Here is a 19,244-nt window from a genome sequence, read left to right as displayed (position 1 = left end):
TGCTAAGACCCCATAACAGGGATGTACAGCTCCTGTCCGTGTCCCGGTATGACTCCTCTGCTATTTCATGTGCCAGGTCATTCATCTGGTGTTGTTCCCACAGGTGGATGACTTGGTGGTGTCCCTACCCATCTCTCTGGAACTGGGCGCAATAAAAGTCTACCAAAGTGGCTTATCTACAGCCCTGGAGACTGACTTTGGCCTGCTGGTGACCTACGATGGACAACACTATGCCTCCATCTCTGTTCCGGGCACGTACATCAATGCCACATGCGGTCTGTGTGGGAATTACAATAAGGACCCCGAGGACGATACCCTCCGCTCAGACGGGAGTTTGGCCGTGTCCGTGCCGGACCTGGGCGAGAGCTGGCGAGTGCCGCACCCTGAGCGAAAATGCTCAGCTGGCTGCTGGGACAACTGCAGCCTCTGCGACACTGCCACCGAGTCTCTCTATTTCACCTCCGAATACTGTGGCTTCATCAACAAGAGCAGTGGGCCGCTGTGGGAGTGCAGTGCCGTTGTGGACCCCACTGCCTTCGTCCACAGCTGCGTCTATGACCTCTGCAGCAAACGGGATAACGGCACCAGCCTGTGCCAAGCCATCCAGGCATACGCCGCAGTGTGCCAGGCCCTGGGCATCTCGGTGGGAGAGTGGCGCACCCAGACGGGATGCAGTAAGTGTTCGCATGTGTGTGCCGGCAGCCTTCCCCTCTGGAAGGGGAGCGATTTCAGGGGTCTGTCCATGTTCCAGCAGTGCATGAGATGAGGGGGCAGAAATCCAGGGGAGGGAGTTGTCCAAGGCAATGGAGTTGGGCAGGAGCCGATCAGTCCCTCCTCTCCACGGCATCAGACTCTTGTGCCAGCAAAAGGATGGCACAAATCAGGCACGAGGCATGAGCTCCACATTGCTCTGCAGATGGTTAGCCACCACAATGAGAGATGGAGGCTGGACTGGAATGGGGACTGGCCAGCAGCATGCTTCTCGGCCCGCCCTCCTTGCTTGTGGCCTTAAATAGCTGTGGGTGGCTCTGGGACTGTTTTGGAGAAGCTATTGCTTGCATGAGAGGAATGGCCAGGGAGGTGCTGGAAGGAAACGCAGGCACCAATTCTACCATCAAGTGAGGCTCCCAGGTCACTTTGTGTTGTCTCTGTTATGGGTCAATGGGAAAGAGGCAACTGGCCCTGAACCATGGCGTAATACAGTCCTCCTGTTGTTTGTCTCCCCTCTGCTCCCACAGTGACAGCCGTGCAGTGCCCAGAGCTCAGCCACTACTCGGTGTGTGCCAGCAGCTGCCCCGCCACATGTTCGGACCTCACGGCCCCGCTTGCCTGCACATCCCCGTGCATCGAGGGCTGCGAGTGCAACGAGGGCCATGTCCTCAGCATGGACCGCTGTGTCCCCGTCCAGAAGTGCGGCTGCGATGTGGATGGCCGGTACTATGCCATCGGGGAGTCTTTCTGGGCAGTAGCAGACTGTACAGTGGAGTGCCAGTGTGAGGATGGCGGGGAGGCCAGGTGCTTTAATACCACCTGTCCCGAAGGAGAGGTCTGCTCCATTGAGAATGGCTACCGGGGCTGCTACCCCAAGCGAGAGAGCCTGTGTTTGGTGGGGCAGAACCAGGTGCTGCAGACATTTGATGGTGTCACCTTCCCCTATCCACTGGAGCACTCCTACACGCTGCTCAAAACCTGTCCAGAGAGACCAGACTTCATCGAGGTGGACATCAGCCAAAAGAAACCCGGATCCGCTCCCAATGGACCACGTGTCGTGCGGATCCAGGCAGTTGGCCAAGAGGTGAAGATTGGAGGCACCAGCCTGTCAGAGATCAAGGTAAAGGTGCTGCCATCAGGGCGGCCCACCCCAGGGCTGCAGTGGGAGGTGGTGGCTGGTGGTGTGATCCAGTGTCACTTTGGAGAAGGGCTCGTGGGTCTGTGGCTCTGAATCATTCCTCCAGGTCAGGGCCTCAGGCACCCTGGTGGCACTCGCAGGCAGCCTGCGTGGGCCATTGCTGTGTGGAGGCCCTTTAGGTGCCTGCGAAGTTGTCACTTGGTGAGAGTCAGCTCTGGAGGCTTTCCTGACATTGTGGTTGTCTCCCATAACTTGTTTTTTCCCTGGAAAGACAACCTCGGTGGGGCAAAAAGCAAGGAAATAGCTGTATGCCTTCAGTCAAAGGAGGCTCTGGGCCTTGGAGGGTGGGTCTGGGTCAGGGAGTGTTTAGCGTACCCAGCGCAGTGCGACCAGCAGCTGGGAAGGATCATTCAAAGTTGTGTCACCCTCCCTGAAGCATCTTGATCTGCTTGTTACTGAATGTAGGTGAATGGTTATGATGTGGAGCTGCCCTATTTCCACCCTTCTGGCCGCCTGGAAATTTACCGTAGTGACAACGGCACCATGATGGAGTTGGAGGGGCTCCTGGCTATCGGCTACTATGACTCAGGCCTCCTAGAGATCCACCTCTCCACCACCTACTTCAACTGCACTGGGGGCCTGTGTGGCTTTTTCAACGGCAACGCCAGCGATGAGTTCTGCTTGCCCAAAGGCAAGTGTACGGACAACCTGGAGCTCTTCCTGGAGAGCTGGACCACGTTTGATGAGATCTGCAATGGGGAGTGCGGGGACCTCCTCAAGGCTTGCAATAATGACTCAGAGCTGCTCAAGTCGTACAGGAGCCGCTCCAACTGCGGCATCATCAACGACCCCACCAACAGCTCCTTCCTGGAGTGCCACAGTGTGGTCAATGTCTCAGCCTACTACAGGACATGCCTCTTCCGTCTCTGCCATAGTGGGGGCAACTTGTCGGAGCTGTGTGACTCGGTGGCACGCTACGCCAGTGCCTGCAAGAATGCCGAGGTGGACATTGGCCAGTGGAGGAGCCACAGCTTTTGCCGTGAGTCTGCCAAAGTTTTCAAGTACATGGGAGTACATGGAGAAGGGGACATTAGACCCCATTGCCCTCAGGCAAAGTCTTTTTGTTGGGAGCTTGTGGGTGTACAGAGGTAGAGTAGCTTTTCTTATGGGATGCCCAAAATTATGGGCTCTCTTCCCCACCATCTCCTCTCTCGTCTCCAGTAGGTACCCCTTACCCACAGGGTGCTCCTCTGTGGTGGAGCTGGAATGCACTCAATAGCAGAAGGGCTCTTTGGGAGGGAGGCCCTGACCCAACAGCACTAATGGCAGCATTAGATGTTCAAGGTCATATGAAGAGGTAGGGGCAGAGGTACCTAAACGCTGGCAGTCTGGGGCAGTTTTCCTACTCTCTTCTCTACTGGTCAACCTAAGGTCAGCTTTGCCATTGGAAGAGCTATGCCCAGTAGAGCCTTCTACCATGAGCAGAGCCAGCACGTATGAAGCGTGCTACTGGGTAGCATACAGAAGGGAAAGGGGAACTGTGGTAGGAATGCAGCGTCTCATGAGCCCGAAGGCCAGGCAGCGCTGCTGCGTGTACTGACAGTAGTTTCTAGCCAGCAGAGACAGATTTCCCAGTGAAGTGATTTCAGGGTGGCATTTCAGGAGGCATGAGAAGTTTTATGATGCAGTGTAGGAGCATTCCAGAGCTTCAGATGGTTCTTACAGTGCTATACACCACCACCAGAGGATAGTTTGAATAACGCTTGGTTTTAGCTGTCACTGTAAACTTGCCGTTGATGGGAAAACTTTCATAATTCAGAAATGAATGTGAAAAATGCCCAGCGTGGAAGTACATGGTGGGGAGGCAGCCCCCATCTCCACCACAGAGGTTTGAGGGAGGCATCCGTTCAGGAGCCCTGGCCTTGTACCCTCCAAAAGAGCAGAAGAAGGTGTTGCTCAGCATGTGGCAGGACAGGGCTGTGATGTGAGGAGGGTGATGGCTGGGAGGAGAAGGGGTTGCAAAGGGGAGGGGAAGAGCCAGTGGGTGGCAAGGTGCTGGGACCATTTCCCCTCTTGCTTTTTGTCCCCCTGAATCAGCCACCACTCTCCCCATTCCCACCTTTTGCCTGTTTCCCCACCCGGTGCTGCCCTGGGGCTGCTGGAGCTAGGAGCTCACGTTCCGTGTTTGTCGGCCCTGCAGCTCTCATCTGCCCAGAGAACAGCCATTTTGAGGAGTGCATGAGCTGCGTGGAGACCTGCGAGACCCTGGCCACCGGCCCTGTCTGCGCCGACACCTGTGCAGAGGGCTGCCAGTGCAATGAGGGCTTTGCTCTCCGTGGCACCCGCTGCGTTCCCCGCAGCGAGTGCGGCTGCAATTTCGAGGGGCGCCAGCTGGCCACCAACCAGACCTTTTGGATGGACATCGCCTGCCACTTCCTCTGCTACTGCAATGGCTCCGACAACAGCGTGTATTGTGAGAATGTCTCCTGCAAGGATGATGAGTACTGCCTGGAGGAGAACGGCCTTTACTACTGTCATGTCCGCACTGATGCCTCCTGCATCATCTCCGGCTATGGGCACTACCTGACTTTTGATGGCTACTCTTTCGACTTCCAGAGCAGCTGCGCATTGGTCCTGTGCACCACGATCGCCCGACCGAGGGCAGAGCGCTCGGACACTTTCCCAGCGTTCACTGTTACAGCCAAGAATGAGGATCGGGACACCTCTCTGGCCCTGTGGGTGAAACAAGTTGAAGTAGAGGTCTTCAATTACAACATTGTCATCCACCGTGCTTACAAATATACTGTGCTGGTGAGTGCAGGGCCGTGAGAACTGTGGTTATTTTCCCCTGCTGTGGCTCCCAAACGCAGAGTGATTCTCTAGCCATGAGGCCTTAGGGCTTGCAAGATTTTCCGGGGGTCAGGAAGTGCATATGCTTGGGCTTGTCTGTAGGGTGCTGCCAGGCACAGTTTTTGGAGGGAGCTTCTGTTGTGGCTGCTTTGTTTTGGATGTAGAGGTGAGGTTAGTGAGGACCTTGCTCTGGGAGTGCCAAGCCGCCCTCATACGTGTGTGTCCTCTTGTGGCAGCTCTGATCATCATTCCTACTCATGATGCGTCTTGTTTCCTTCCCTGCAGATCAATGATGAGCGTCTCTACCTGCCCCTGAAGCTGGGCCAGGGCAAAGTGAACATCTTTGCCTTTGGCTTTCACATTGTGGTTGAGACCGACTTTGGGCTGAAGGTGGTGTACGATTGGAAGACCTTCCTCTCTGTCACCGTCCCACGCAGTTTCCAGAACCTGACCTACGGCCTCTGTGGCCGCTACAATGGCAACCCTGAGGATGATCTGACAGCAGCAGGCGGTGTGCCAGCTGCCAGCGTCACTGAATTTGTCCAGAGCTGGGCGAAGCGGGATGCATTCTGCCGTGTGGGCTGTGGTGACCGTTGCCCTGCTTGCGGGAAGGTGGAAGGCTTTTGGAAACCCCAACAGCTCTGCAGCCTCATCCCAAGCCAAAGCGGCGTCTTTGCTAAATGCCACAGCAAGATCAGCCCCAGCTTCTTCTACAAGAACTGCCTCTTTGACACCTGTGTTGATGGGGGAGCCATGCAAACAGCCTGCAGCTGGTTGCAGAATTACGCCAGCACATGCCAGACACAAGGCATTGCCATTACCGGCTGGAGGAACTTCACCTCATGCTGTAAGTGCCACCCTGCGTCAGGGTCCTTCTTCTCTAGAGGTGCTTTCTGGTGTTGCCCCTGTAGCTGTAGCACTTGCTGGAGCTCAGCCTGTAGAGAGGTAGCAGAGCACCATATGGAGCACCAGCAGGTGCCAGCTACCTGTGGACCATTGACCCAAAAATGTCCCGGGTCCCTGCAGTCAGCGCCTGGGGATGGCCCCGGGGGTCCCCTCTTTGCCTGCCAGATAAGGGGGCAGTCGACAGAGCAGCGAGGTAAAGTAGCACAGTGGGTGCACACATAGCCACTGGCGAGCACACCAGACCAACCTATCTGCAGACCGGGGAAGGGGAGGCTGACAGCCGGGCAGCCGGTCCCTCCTACGCTTTCTGCGTGAGGCAGAGGTGTGGGATCAGGCCTGGGGCGCTACGCTCTCTTGGAGTTGTTACAAACTCTGTGCAGTATAGCAGGAGCAGGGATGGAAAGGGGGAATCCTCAAGTTCAGAAGGTGTCAGCCATCCCTCCATTGTTAAACAGGAATTATATTAGCCAGCTTCAAAGCCAGGAGTATGTGTTTGCTCTAATGAAGCCGCATGCTCTTGTCAATAAGATTATGATGCGATGTTCAATTAGACTCCTGAGGATGGGAGCCGCAAGCCTCTCTGGCAGCCAATCTATCTGGCAAATCAGATGGGAAGTAATTGTCTTTGCTAACAAGACTGAAAATTAAATTTATGTCATTCTTCCTTCTAACGAGTAAACCCATGGCTCAGAAGGCACTGCTGTCACAGAGCAGGGGTAGCAAGGCTGCTGACCAGCACCCCGCACACCAGATCTGAAATGGTCCCCAGAAGGGCATGGGGAGAAGTGGCCTCAGGCACCTTGCAGGCTTCACTCTCGAGCAGCCCAGCAAAAAGAATGTGATTCTCCTGGAATGTGTCCCCACACAGAGAGCCTGGAGGCTCCGTATGCTGCCTGAAAGGCCCCAGGGCCAGCACGATATGCTTCCTACAGGGCAATATTAGTCTGCTGTCAGTGAGCAGGCTTGTTTGTGGGAGGGCAGAGAGCATGGGGAAAGGGGTCTCAGGGGAACTGGTGTGCAGCAGCTCAGAGACAGTGGTGAGTAATGGAGAAGTGTTGCTCAGCTTGGACTAGGAAGCTGGCAAGTGGTGTAGGATGGAGGAATGAAGGGTGCCTTTTCCCTTCAGTTGTGTGCCCGGGAACTCTGGGTCCCTCTCTGGGCAATGTGGTCCATGTTAACTATCTTCAGGGGAGTTAGCAGCCTGGTGACACCAGCAGCAGGGATTATGGCCCCATGCCGGGTTGGTTTTGTTCGGAGAGCTGATCTGTATCCATTCTGTCCGCTGGTGACATCGCAGCCGTCAGCTGTCCCCCCAACAGCCACTATGAGAGCTGCGTGTCCCTGTGCCAGCCCCGATGTGCTGCCATCCGGCTGAAGAGTGACTGCAGCCACTACTGCATGGAGGGATGCCAGTGTGACCCTGGGTATGTCCTCAACGGCAAGAGCTGCATCCTTCCCCACAACTGCGGCTGCTATTCCGATGGCAAATACTACGAGGTACGTTGCTCACATCCTTCTCTCAGGGCTTTCTGCCACCTTCTTTCTGGTATTTCTGGGCAGAGTCTTGTGACCTGAGCAGGGATAGCAGTCCGGCCAGGCCAGTACCATGTGTCGTGCTGGGTCCGTTTGCTGGGCTTATAGCCTAAGTCAGAAAGAGCGCTCTGCAGGGCTGGAGGGACAGGTCCTCTCCTTCATCAGCGTCACGTGTGTCTGCCAGTCCATGGCCATGCTTGGGGATTGCTCTGAAGTGTAGTGGTTTTGCATCAAGCAGAAGCAGACGGAGGAGGGAGGAGAAAAGGGTGGTGACTGGGAAGACTGGCTTTGATGAGTGCCAAAGTCCAGCACTGTATGATCACATTGTTCCAGGTATTCCACACAAGACAGGTTTACTGTTTCACGTGAAATACTTATCTGTAGCTATTGGATGTTACTTGGGAGTTTGATTCAGCAGGGTGTTGTACCGGTGGCATTGCTTGTATTGTAGTGGGTTGTATTTTGTGCTGGTAAAACTGTTTTGCACAAGGTGTCTTTGCCAAGCCCTGCACCCATAAGGGGCCAGTATTGGGGTACTGTCGTATGGGGACCCAAGCAGGATGGGGGGTGGCCAGCAGGGCTTGAGAAAGAGATCAAGGATCTATTTAGCACGCTGTGTATTTTGTGCGTGTACAAGAGGCAAGGGAGGTTGTGGTGTCAGTGGAAACATGCAGCTGCCTCCTGCCTGTGGGTAGCAGAGATGTTGCAAGGTAGGTGCAAGCTGCAAGCATGTTCTTTGCGCCTTTTCCTCTGTCTTTGTTGCCTGCTCTTGCTCACCACGTGGCAGAGGGGCATAAACCTTGGCCCAAGCGTCCGCAGAGGGTAGGGCAGGGGTTCCTGGCCCTGCTGGCTGGTGACGGGTCCCTCTTTCAGCCCAAGCAGCTCTTCTGGAATGGGGACTGCACCCGCCGGTGCCGCTGCTTCCGGCGCAACCTCATCCAGTGTGACCCACGGCACTGCAAGTCGGACGAGGAGTGCGCCCTGCGCAACGGCGTCCGTGGCTGCTTCAGCACCAGGAGCTCCTTCTGCCTGGCAGCAGGCGGCGGCGTCTTCCGCACCTTCGACGGGGCCTTCCTCCGCTTCCCTGCCAACTGTGCCTTCGTCCTCTCCACCATCTGCCAGAAGCTGCCTGACTTCTCCTTCCAGCTCATCATAAATTTTGACAAGTGGTCGTCGCCCAATCTCACTGTCATCTCCCCCGTGTACTTCTACATCAACGAGGAGCAGATTCTCATCACTGACAGGAATACTGTCAAGGTAAGGTCTCAACCAGCTCCCAGGCAGAGGAGATGGTGTCAGGGCTGCGCAACAGTCTCTGCGAGGGCCATGGAAGATGCTGTCAGTGGCTTGCATCCCCACCCAGGCAGGTCTATGGGTGAAGGATGTCATCTGTTGGGCTTTGTGGAGGGATGCCATCCAGGACAAAAGGGCCAGCAGGAGTCGAGGCTGTCTGTAGCCTGGGGGTTTATAGTCGTGTACCCACCCCCCTCGGTGGTACAGGCCAAACTGTGCTTTTGAGCAGAGGGCAGGCTGTCGCTGTGGTGTTGCTCAGTCTCTGAAGGACACCGTCTGTGGCCTTTCCTGGTGAATGATGAGATCCAGGCTAGAGCCTCTACATGTGAGTAGGGTTCCCTCTGCGGCGCAGCTGCATTTACAGCAGGCATTTAAGGGAGGTGGTATGCTCAGAGCAATCCATCAGGCTGGAAGGAGGAGGGTATGCCGGTTCCGGCCAAATACAAGGTGGTGTGTTTTCATGGCTGGGATAGTGGGAGGCAGTCATGGAACTGTTTGCGGACGGCTCACGCTTGCGTCCATAGGCAGAGGAGGGATGTCAGCCTCGTGTCCCCTCCTGCGCCAGGTGAACGGCAGCCACGTGAGCATCCCCTTTGTCACGGGGCTTTCCACAAAGATCTTCAGCCAGGAGGGTTTCCTGGTCATTGACTCCAGCCCCGACATCCAGATCCGCTACAATGGCTTCAATGTCATCAAAATTGTCATTGGGGAGCGGCTGCAAAACAAGGTGTGCGGCCTCTGCGGCAACTTCAATGGCGACCAGACAGATGACTATGCAACGCTGCGGGGGAAGCCGGCGGTCAGCAGTGTGGTGCTGGCGCAGAGCTGGAAGACCAACGGCATGCAGAAGAGGTGAGCGGTTGGACAGCCCTTCCCTGCTGGGCGGGAGTGGGGGTGGGGCCAGCTGTGATGGGAGCCCCCGCGACATGTCCGGTGCCCACAGCTGCAACGAGCTGCAGTACTCGCAGTACGCCGCTTCCTGCGACAACGTCCAGATCCAGGAGCTGCAGAGCGACAGCTACTGCCTGAAGCTGACAGACATGAAAGGCTTCTTCCAGCCCTGCTACGGCCTCCTGGACCCCCTGCCCTTTTACGAGTCCTGCTTTCTGGATGGCTGCTACAATCACAAGAAGGTCCAGCTGTGTGGCTCACTGGCTGCCTATGGCGAGGCCTGCCGCACCTTCGGCATCCTGGGCACTGAGTGGATCGAGAAGGAGAATTGCTGTAAGAGAGCTGGGGGCTGTCCAGGTCAAGGGGAGCTGTGTCTCGCCGGGACCGGATCCAGTGGGAGAGGGACCACTGGGGTGGGAGTGGCCCATGACAGTCAGAGGCACCCACCCCATGGTCCGAGGGTAAAGATCGTGTTTGTGCTCCGTCTTGTGCTGTTTAGCAGGAGTGGTGGAAGATCCCTGTGTGGGCGCTGACTGCCCCAACCGCAGCTGCGAGCTGGACAACGGCGGGGAGCTGTGTGGGTGCATCGAGCCACCACCCTATGGGAACAGTGAGTCTCTGGTCCTGGCACCAAGCGGCGTGGGCACATGTTAGGCTGTCATACCACTGGAGCTCGGGGAAGGAGGTGCCAAGGGCTGGGACCTCAACTGAGATGGGGTTTCACGACTGTGTGCGGTTCAGGACAGGAGCAGGTTTTCTGGAGTGCATGTTATAGGCATCTGTGGCTTGGGAGCACTTTGAGCAGTAGGGATGTCGGGTGGGCAGGGTATGCTGCAGGAGATGATTCCAGCCCATTTCTGCTGCTGGGGAGGGGGGCCGGCAGCCTGGGCCTGTGGTGCCATTTGTGGTGACCTGACGCTGTTCTGTCTTCTCTAGCCACCCATGACATCATTGATGCAGAGGTGACCTGCAAAGCTGCCCAAATGGAGGTGTCCATTTCCAAGTGCAAGCTGTTCCAGCTGGGCTTTGAGCGCGAGGGGGTGCGGGTCAATGACCGCCACTGCCCCGGCATCGAAGGGGAGGACTTCATCTCTTTCCAGATCAACAACACCAAAGGCAACTGTGGCAATGTGGTGCAGGTGAGCTGGGCACAGGGTACCCGGGGCTGGGAGTGGAGGCCAGGCTGTTCGTCTTGAGTGTCTTCTCATTCATGTGAACTTGAGGGTGGAGGAGGCAGGGGGGGAGTGTGCCTTTGGCAGGCAGCATGATGGAGTGACAGGGACCCAAGAATCAGCTGGTACCTGGGACATGCACATAGCTCTGACTGTCAACTGGGGCACCTTCCACTTGGGCAGTAGGTCATGGATGGGCTTTGTAGTGTGCATGGTCATTCAGTGCAGTGGACACCTTCACCTTACTGACTGGCATCCCAGTCCAGAGATGCAGGAGGAGACAGAGGAATAGTTGGGAGGCTGAGGAGAGCAGTCTGTGTATTCTGAGCTGTTATGTGCAAGGAACTTGTTGGCATGGGGGACATTGAGGCTTCATGCCAGCCAACAGTCCTTCTCCACAGCAGCCTGCTCAACACTGGGGTAAGGGCAGGGTTGTGCATCAGTGCAAGCAATGTTCAGGAGGTGCTTTCATGGGGTGGGGGCTGGGGAAAACAGAGGCGAGTCTTGTAGAGTAAGCCTAGCGGTTCCTGGCCCTGCCATACTGCCCCCTTTCTGGTCAAAGGCAGCAGAGGCAGCAGCGCCCTCAGTGTCACGCAGCTTGTTTAGGGGCCAAGGTGTTAGGAGCAAGGGAATACAGAGGGCCGGTCTCGAGCAACACACTGTGTCCCTTCTGCAGTCGAACAGCACACACATAGTGTACAAGAACACGGTGTGGATTGAGAGTGCAAACAACACAGGCAACATCATCACCCGGGACCGGACCATCAACGTGGAGTTTTCCTGTGCCTACGAGCTGGACATCAAGATCTCCCTGGATTCAGTTGTGCGGCCAATGCTCAGGTAGGAACCAGGACGAGCTGCGCAGCCTCTCCCATCACATGGGCTCAGGAGCGCATGGGCGGAGGGTGAGGTGGTGAGGGTCCGAAACAAGGTGCTGAGCTGGGGGTTTGGAGCCTTTCCTCTGTCTGAGCCATTATGTTTTCGTCATCGTTAGCGTGATTAACCTGACGGTGCCGACGCAGGAAGGGAGCTTCACAACCAAGATGGCCCTGTACAAGAACTCATCCTACAAGCACCCTTACCGGCAGGGCGAGGTGGTGCTCACCACCCGAGATGTGCTCTACGTGGGGGTCTTTGTGGTCGGGGCTGATTCCAACCACTTGATCCTGATGCTGAACAAGTGCTATGCGACACCCTCACGGGACAGCAACGACAAGCTGCGCTACTTCATCATCGAGGGAGGGTGAGCAACCACAGGCCAGGTGGCCCAGCACGCCCTGTTGGTTTTCATCTGTTCAGGAGGGTGCTGAAAGGGGTGATGGCATCAGTTGGAGTGGGGAACCTTTTGGTCAATGAGACAGTTGACCAAGATCTGGAAAGGGTGGGGAACAGAGTAGCTTGCGTTAGTGCAGGAGTCAGTTCACTTAGCACAGAGGTAGTCAGTGGCCCCACATGTGACAAAGTCCCAGCTGTGGAGAGAAGTGGCCTTCCTCACGTCGCCGGTGCCATGGGTGTCGGGGCATCTGTAGGAGACAGGGGTATTTTGGGAAGCAGGAGTACAACAAAGTCAGAAGTGCCAGAGAAAGGTCGTGCTACAGAGGCAGGGCACGATGCCCTTGTCAGAGGAGGCAGGCACAGTCGGATCTAAGTGTGCCACATTGAGGTGAGGGGCTTTATGGGGATGGGGTGAGTGGCACCCCTCAAGGGAGGGTCCCAGTTATGGGAGGGCCAGGCCAAGCATCTGTGCCTTGTGCAGGTGCCAAAACATGAAGGACAACACCATCGGCATAGAGGAGAACGGGGTGTCATTGACATGTCGTTTCCACGTCACCGTCTTCAAGTTCATCGGGGATTATGATGAAGTTCACCTCCACTGCGCCGTCTCGCTCTGCGATTCAGAGAAATACTCCTGCAAAATAGTAAGTGGGACAAGTGCTGAGGGATGGGTCGCTCGCTTTGCAGGGCTCTGGCAGAGGGCGGCGAGCCCGGATGACCCAGCATCAGAGAGGCAGCCGGAGATGTAGCCCTAGGGGTGAGGCCAGGAGGGTCTCATGTCCCTCTAGGCACTGGGAGGAGAGCCCCGCCACGGGCAGATCGCCTTGGGACCCGTGCTCTCTGAGCCTGGTCACAGGGCTCCTTCGGGAGCTGGAGGGGGCCCAGGCAGGGGCCAAGAGTGATGGAGGTGGCATTTATCCCCGCGTAGAACTGCCCTCAGCACACGAGGATGGCCAGCGCGTTTGCTGAGGAGCCCAAGGAGCAGATCATCTCAGTGGGGCCTATTAGGAGGAAGCGTAAGTGTGTGTGACCCCAGGAAAGGCTGCGGGGGTTTGTCTGCCATGTGGGTCAGGCCCGGTGGTGTGCTGTGGGGCAGTGGCTGGGTGCGGCAGGATCCTGGGGCACTGGGACAAGGCTGTTCCTTTGAGCAGAAATCAGGACAAGTGCAAGACAGGGGGGGTTTGCTGCTGGGAGATGAGGGCTGTGGGTGCACGGGTGCCAGTCGGATGGGTGCAGGCCACATCAGGGGTCCGCCTTGCTCAGGGATGTGAATTCCTAGGGGTCTGTGGGTGGTTGCGTAGGATACAGCGCAATGGTAGCATGGGTGGCGGGAGCCTGGGGTGGTGTGGGGCACTCAGTTTCTGGCCACGTGGCCCCATTCTGGGGGTGCTCCTCTTTGTCTTCCCAAAAGGCTGCCTAGAGAGTTGTGAGCATCAGGCTAGGTGTTGCTTTGGGGTCATGGGGGTCGATGGGGGCCTAGCTGGGTCCTAGCAGCATCCCCATGCTGTGTGTGATGTGAGGGTGTGCCTGGCAGGTGACGGGCATGCTCTTGTGGGCCCCATTGTTGTAGCAGGGGGTGTGGGTCTTAGGCAGTCAAGGATCAGGGGCTTGGGGTCTGGGGGCATTACTCAGATGTCCTCCTTTGCTCTTTTTGCCCAGGATCGGACTGGTGCGAGGACAACGGTGGCTGTGAGCAGATCTGCACAAGCCAGGCAGATGGACCCCTGTGCAGCTGCGTGACAGGGACACTGCAAGGGGATGGCAAGAGCTGCAGGGGCAAGTACTGCGGGCGGCACAGCAGAGGAGCCTGGGGCAAGCATGACGGGGGGCTTCCGAGTCCAGGGGTGAACAGTGCAGGGAAGGTGGCTGGAACATGCAGTGTGTCACAGATAGGAGGGAGGCAGAGAGCAGGGGGACAGAGGTGCCTGGTGGCATGGCACCTGAGGGCCGTGAGGCCAATGACGGCAGACTTTGAAGAGCTGGCAGGCAGTTGCAAGGGTGGTGATGCCATACAGCATGGTGCAGGGCAGTGGCAGGGTAGAGACCATGGATAGAGGCTGGAGGACAATTAGGGGGCTTGTGAGAGAGGGGCCCAGCAGCAAATTGCAGCTTGCGGGGCACCGGGGGGGGAGGGTTGTGCCAGGGCCCCAGCTCATGTGGGTCTTGTTGTGTTGGCAGCCTCCAGCTCTTCAGGGGAGCACCATGCCCGTGTGACCATTCTGGTGGCAGCCCAGCTGTGGCTGCGTGCAGCTCTGCGGGACCTGACCTCGTAGGCACGGCTCTGCCGTCCAGCAATGTACTGTTCTCACGTCAGCCTGAGTCTTTGTAGGGTAGGAGACAGCACCCCCACAGTGGCCAAGCTGCCGACGACCCGTTCTGCATGGAGGTGAGAGAGATCAGATGCAGACCCGGACATGAAGGTGGCACACAGCAAGCACAGCAGCAGCGACAGCGAGGCAGAGCTGGATGTTTGCTGGCATCGATGTGGGGCTTTGGCGGGGGGGGGGGGGGGGTGGGTTGCAGGTTTCCATCATTGGCGTGGGAGTTGAGGGGTTATTTTGCAGCTTTTCCCAGGCTTTCCCTTGTAGCATGCACTGTAGGTGGCCTGCAGCCCTGTCAGTAGTGCGGGATGGGATGGAGTGCATGCTGTCCCCTTGCACAGGTGGCTGCAGGTCTCCATGGTCCTCAGGAGCTGCCGTCGGTGACTCAAGAGTGCATGGACTCAGCCAGAGGTAGGTGTTGCAGCCAGTTGCAGGCTGGAGTGCTGTGTTGTCATCGGACGCTGTGACACTTTGGAAGTGTGTCGCCCTCCATCTCTCCAGAGCACAGGTGGTGTTTGAGGTGTGTGGTGGAGGGCTGAGCTTGTCCCCAGGGGTCTGGGAAGCTTGTTCGTGCGCTGCAGTGGTGGCAAGCTGGTACCAATGTTTGGAAAGAGGTGCTTTCTGGTGGGCAGGAGCAAGAGCCAGAGAAATGAGGGATGAAACTACCTCCCATGTTTGGTGGTGTGCCACAGCGGTTTTTTGAGGGTGAAAATGTGCTCAGGGTCCAGAGGCATGGGGTGGTATTGGGGTGCCCAGGAGGAGAGTTGAGAGCAGTCTTGGCATGCTGGTGGGTGGGTGGGTGGGCTGTCTGTGTTGGTGTCTTGTCTTGTGTTTGTACTTTGTGAAATGGCTGTGTGGGAATAAAAAGTGTTGTAATCCTTCGTTAAGATGTGTGGTCCTGTATGATGATGATAAGGATGGGGAGATACCGCATGTGGTGTGTGCCAGAGCCAAGGAAGGAGGTGCACCTGTGGTTTATTAGGTGGATGGGATGGGGCAAGTAGTAAGCTGTTGTGGGAAGGGGGCACCCAAGTTCTCTGCCAGGTTTAAAATTTTCAGTGTAATGAGAAAAAAGGACAGCAGAGTTGCTTCCTTGCTGAGGTTACTCTAACCTCAGTTCCTGGAAAAATTATGAAGAAGATTATATTGGGTACTATTGAAAGGCATTTAGCGAGTAATGCAATCATCAGGCACAGTCAGTGTGGGAAAACCTCCTATTTAACTAATCGGATGTCCTTCTCTGATGAGGTCAACTGCCTAGCAGATGAAGGGAAGGCAGCAGATGTAGTTTTTTCTGGATTGTAGTAAGGCTTTTGATACTGTTCCTCACAGCATCCTGTGGGCATGTAGACATGATGGTGCGGCTGGGTTGGGTGTGTGTCAAGGGGGCTGTCAGGGTGCCCGGTGTGGAGGGAGGGCTGTCCAGCAGCATGTGGCTGCTGGGTGGGTGTCCATTTGTCTACAGGCAATGTGTGGTAGAAGCTGGGGCGCTGGCCGACGAGGCTGGTCGGGGACATGACCAAGTCAAGCAGAGGTGTGGGGTCTGGTGCTGTGAGATGGAGCTGGGATGTAGCGGAGAGCATGCAGAGGAGACTGGGGCAGGAGGAGGGCAGCTGGTTCCCCTTGCCTTGAGAGAAGAGGTGTGTAGTGGGGTGTTGTGGACTCTCTCTGCTTCCTTTCTCTGCCTCTTCTCTCTTTGCTTGTCTGCTTATGCTATGCTCCCTTGTCTTTCTCTGCTGTCTTTGCTCTCTGACTTACCTCTGTGCACTCTCTGCCTTGCTGTGCCTCTGCCATACCTCACCCTTGGAAATGGTGAACTAACCCCGTCCGTCTGGCTGTCTTTGTTGGGGGTAGCTAGCTAGCTAACTGGCTATGTTGTTGGAGGTGGCTAAGTCTGTTGCTGCTCTTGATGACTGGGTGCCTGGGCAGGGGGGTGGCTCATTGAGGAGTGCTTGGCTTCATTGGTGGTGCAGGTGGCAGAGGGACACTGAGGGAGGAATGCCTGCTGTGACTGTCTTCATTGCTGTGATTGGGGTGCCCAGAGGAAGGTCAGTGGGTGAAGCAGGGCAGCCAGGCAGGTGCCCAGGCAGGCTGTGGGAGCTGCCCAGGTGCTGGAGCCACAGCCGCATTGCCAGGCCAAGTCCTCCCTCCATTTGCTTCAGTCCCTCTTCTGGTGTGCTGCTTTTGGCTAGGCTAGAATTATTTTTCTTCATAGTAGTAGTCCAGGGCTGTTTCAGATCTGTGCTGAAAACAGTTCATCCTGTTTTGCTTTGCTTGCGTGCGTGGCCTTCTGCTGTGTGACTATTAAACCATCATTTTCTTGACCCGCTATTTTTCTCACTTTCACCCTTTTGATTCTCTCCCCTATCCCGCCGGGGCAGAGCGAGTGAACAGCCGGCTAGGTTTAAACCACATCTCGCTGCCACCTTCTTCCCCCTCTACCCCTGCTCTCTGCCACAGCCATGCTACCACGCTGCATGCCCCCTGAACCATCTGCTCCGCAACATACCTACATGCCACATCACTCGAGCTCCCAAGCAGGGTGTGCATACCAATACATCCAGGCAAATGGGACTGCTGTCCTGCCTCACTGGATGTGAAGATGACACCACCATCAATGCAGAGACCCCACGCTCCACAGCGCTGCCCCTCAGAACTGACAGTGGTGCTCCTGACTCTGTGCCTCTGCATGGCACAGCCTGAAGACACCCCACACCCTGCTTCCTCCACTCCCCACCCTTTGTGGTGCTGATGCACGCCAGGGCCACCGCCAACTCACACAGAGAGCTCACCTTTCCAAACGCTGCCTCCTTAGATACATTCCCTCGACCTCACAAGGTGCTGAGAGACTGCTAATCAATCCCCTATTTCCTGGCAAATGCTCCTGCCAAGCCCAGTGCACCTTAGTGGTCCACGCCCGCAGCAGACCCCTCAGGGCAGATGCTCAGCAAGTAGGCCTGCCAAAGTCGTTCCTATTATCTGAGGCCTTCATCGAGAATCTCACACATAAACCAGCAAACCAGTTTGGCCAGAGACTGGGCTGATAAGTGGCCAAAACTGCATGAACACAACAGAAAATCTGACTATGAATCAACCGCTCTTCACACTATATCTGCAGCCATCAGGCTGCTTTGCCCTCTCCCTCTGCAGCAGTGGCCTACATGGCGGCAGTCTCCCCTCAAGGCTGAGAGATGCCTTACCCGTCACCACACGTCAGTAGGTTGCTACGTGACATTTTTTGCACACGTATAATGGTTTAAGACACCTGTAGTCAGCTTAACACAATAATCTCTGTATTCCATGCTAACATGAAGTGCAGCAGAGAACAGTGTTGATGCAAGATTCATCTAGGCATTAAATATTTTACATACCTCAATTTACTGATTGGAACTCAATAAACTAGCTACTGTGGATCACAGCTGTCTGCGTGATCTCTAACTCTTCTCCTGCAACACCCCTCCTGCCCACAGTGCCTGGCACCTGACTTGCGATGTCCTCACTGATACCAGCCCCTTGGGCCATGCCAGCACAAACACCTGGCAGGGCCAGTGTGACACCTCCGCACAGTGAGGTGTGCAGCAAAACAGCGCAGTCGGGCTGGCCATACCTCAGTCCTAGATTTGCCATCCCACACCTTGGTCAGGGCCCTTACCACCAACAAGGGCCTCTTTACCTGTGTCAATTCCTCACTGCCCCCAGGGACACGATGTCCTTGCCCGCCCTGGGCAGCCTGTTCCTCTGTCTCGCCACTCTGATCCTAACCCATTGCTACCTGACAGCCACATCACGGGCACCGACCCAAAGACCATGTAGAGCAGGAAGGGATCCCCGAGTCTCCCTGAGGCTCTTTCCTCACAAAACAAACCTAATTCGCTGTGGGGCTCCACCGCACACGCTATGCTTTCCCCACCATCACTTTTGTCCCTTCCCTCATGTCTTGTCCCTGCGCCAGGGAAGATGGATTGATGCCTCCCTCTCCTCCTGCATAACCTCCACTGCTCTCCTAAATCTGCGCACTCCACACCTTTGCCTGTTTCCATTGCCACTCTGGCAGACACCTTCTGAGTGTTTCTTCACATATGAGGTGACATCTGTGTGCCGCAAAGCACTCTCCTTTCCCCTCTGCAAGCTGCTGTATGCCCAAAGATCTCTGAGACGTGGTGAGTGCCACCTGCTGTGCCCAGATTCTGCCAAGACCCCTCCTTCTGTATTTTCTGGTGCCTCACACCACTGTGTTCCCAGCTTCACAAGATGAGAATGTACGATAGAGTCACCTGGGGTTCTCAGCCCCTGCTCATAGGAAGGGCCTGCTAGCCCCACTGCCCTTGTCTGGACGTGGTCCAAAGCCTTCCTGCCTTCGTTAGCGAGTGGGGCCCCCACAGCGCTCCAGGTGAGGCTTCACCCATGCTCCCTACTGCAGAAGTGCCTGCTCAGGCTGGCCACGGGCACCACCTGTGCCCCAAAACACGGTCTGCCCGCCCGCCCTGCTGGCACCTTCCCACACAGCCCCGCTCTGGCTGCTTGCTTTAAAAAAAAGCCGACAAACCACGCCACAGTCTCCCAGGAACCTCCTCTTGCCCTGGTCTGTCTTGCACTGGTCTCCTGGGATGGCACGCAGTGCTCCCGGCAGGTTTGGGGGTGATGGGCCTGAGTATGGGCGACTGCCTCCCTCGAGCCCACAGCCACGCTTTCCCTGACAGGGCCGGGGGAACCAGTGGCTTCCCGCGCGGCAGGCGGCGTGCCTCGCTGCCTCCCGCCCCACTGCCGCCCCGCCGGCCCCGAGCGCTCCCATGCAGCGTACACGCGCTCATTCTTCACCCCGGGCATCGCCCTGACCCAGACGCCCACACACAGGACCTCCTCCCCGTCAGGGACCTTGCCAGAGAGTGCCAACCCGGGCCACCACCTCCCCATGCCACCGCCATCCTGTGACGGCATCACCTGCACGGGGATTCGCCCACAGCACACGTGTGCCATGACCCTGATGCCGCCTCTTCCCAGCGTCACGGGGACCTGTGCCCGGCAGCGGGGAGGAGCAGCTGCTGGCTCCAAGGTTCATCCCAAGCCCTGAGCGTCATGTGTATCGCCAGGCCCCTCACTGCCCACCGGTAGTCGGAGTCGGCGGAGGAGGCGGGCCGGGGTGCTGGGCACGCT

At 56.8% G+C, this 19,244-nt stretch overlaps 1 protein-coding gene across 8 annotated transcripts in view; it reads left to right on the top strand.

Moving 5' to 3' along the window:
* Positions 1-18,951, top strand: part of TECTA (tectorin alpha) — a 36,013-nt gene extending 17,062 nt beyond the window's left edge. For 4 of the 8 annotated variants that reach the window (XM_055728481.1, XM_055728479.1, XM_055728482.1 and 1 more), the window contains 16 exons: positions 104-674; positions 1,239-1,831; positions 2,315-2,888; positions 4,050-4,660; positions 4,985-5,546; positions 6,903-7,102; positions 8,012-8,395; positions 8,997-9,283; positions 9,375-9,655; positions 9,822-9,932; positions 10,259-10,461; positions 11,171-11,334; positions 11,489-11,737; positions 12,251-12,413; positions 12,698-12,785; positions 13,429-18,950. In XM_055728481.1, coding sequence (XP_055584456.1) covers positions 104-674; positions 1,239-1,831; positions 2,315-2,888; positions 4,050-4,660; positions 4,985-5,546; positions 6,903-7,102; positions 8,012-8,395; positions 8,997-9,283; positions 9,375-9,655; positions 9,822-9,932; positions 10,259-10,461; positions 11,171-11,334; positions 11,489-11,737; positions 12,251-12,413; positions 12,698-12,785; positions 13,429-13,823 — 5,436 coding nt within the window. In that variant the 3' untranslated portion in view covers positions 13,824-18,950. Of the gene's footprint in view, positions 1-103; positions 675-1,238; positions 1,832-2,314; positions 2,889-4,049; positions 4,661-4,984; positions 5,547-6,902; positions 7,103-8,011; positions 8,396-8,996; positions 9,284-9,374; positions 9,656-9,821; positions 9,933-10,258; positions 10,462-11,170; positions 11,335-11,488; positions 11,738-12,250; positions 12,414-12,697; positions 12,786-13,428 lie in introns of those variants that run through there. The other 4 variants (XM_055728483.1, XM_055728485.1, XM_055728484.1 and 1 more) reach the window with 4 other exon arrangements.
* Positions 18,952-19,244: the final 293 nt, after the last annotated feature.

Source organism: Falco cherrug, chromosome 17 (assembly GCF_023634085.1).
Source record: "Falco cherrug isolate bFalChe1 chromosome 17, bFalChe1.pri, whole genome shotgun sequence".
Taxonomy (NCBI): Eukaryota; Metazoa; Chordata; class Aves; order Falconiformes; family Falconidae; genus Falco; species Falco cherrug.
Note: the sequence above shows the minus strand (reverse complement) of the source record. Positions and strands in the feature narration are given on the sequence as shown.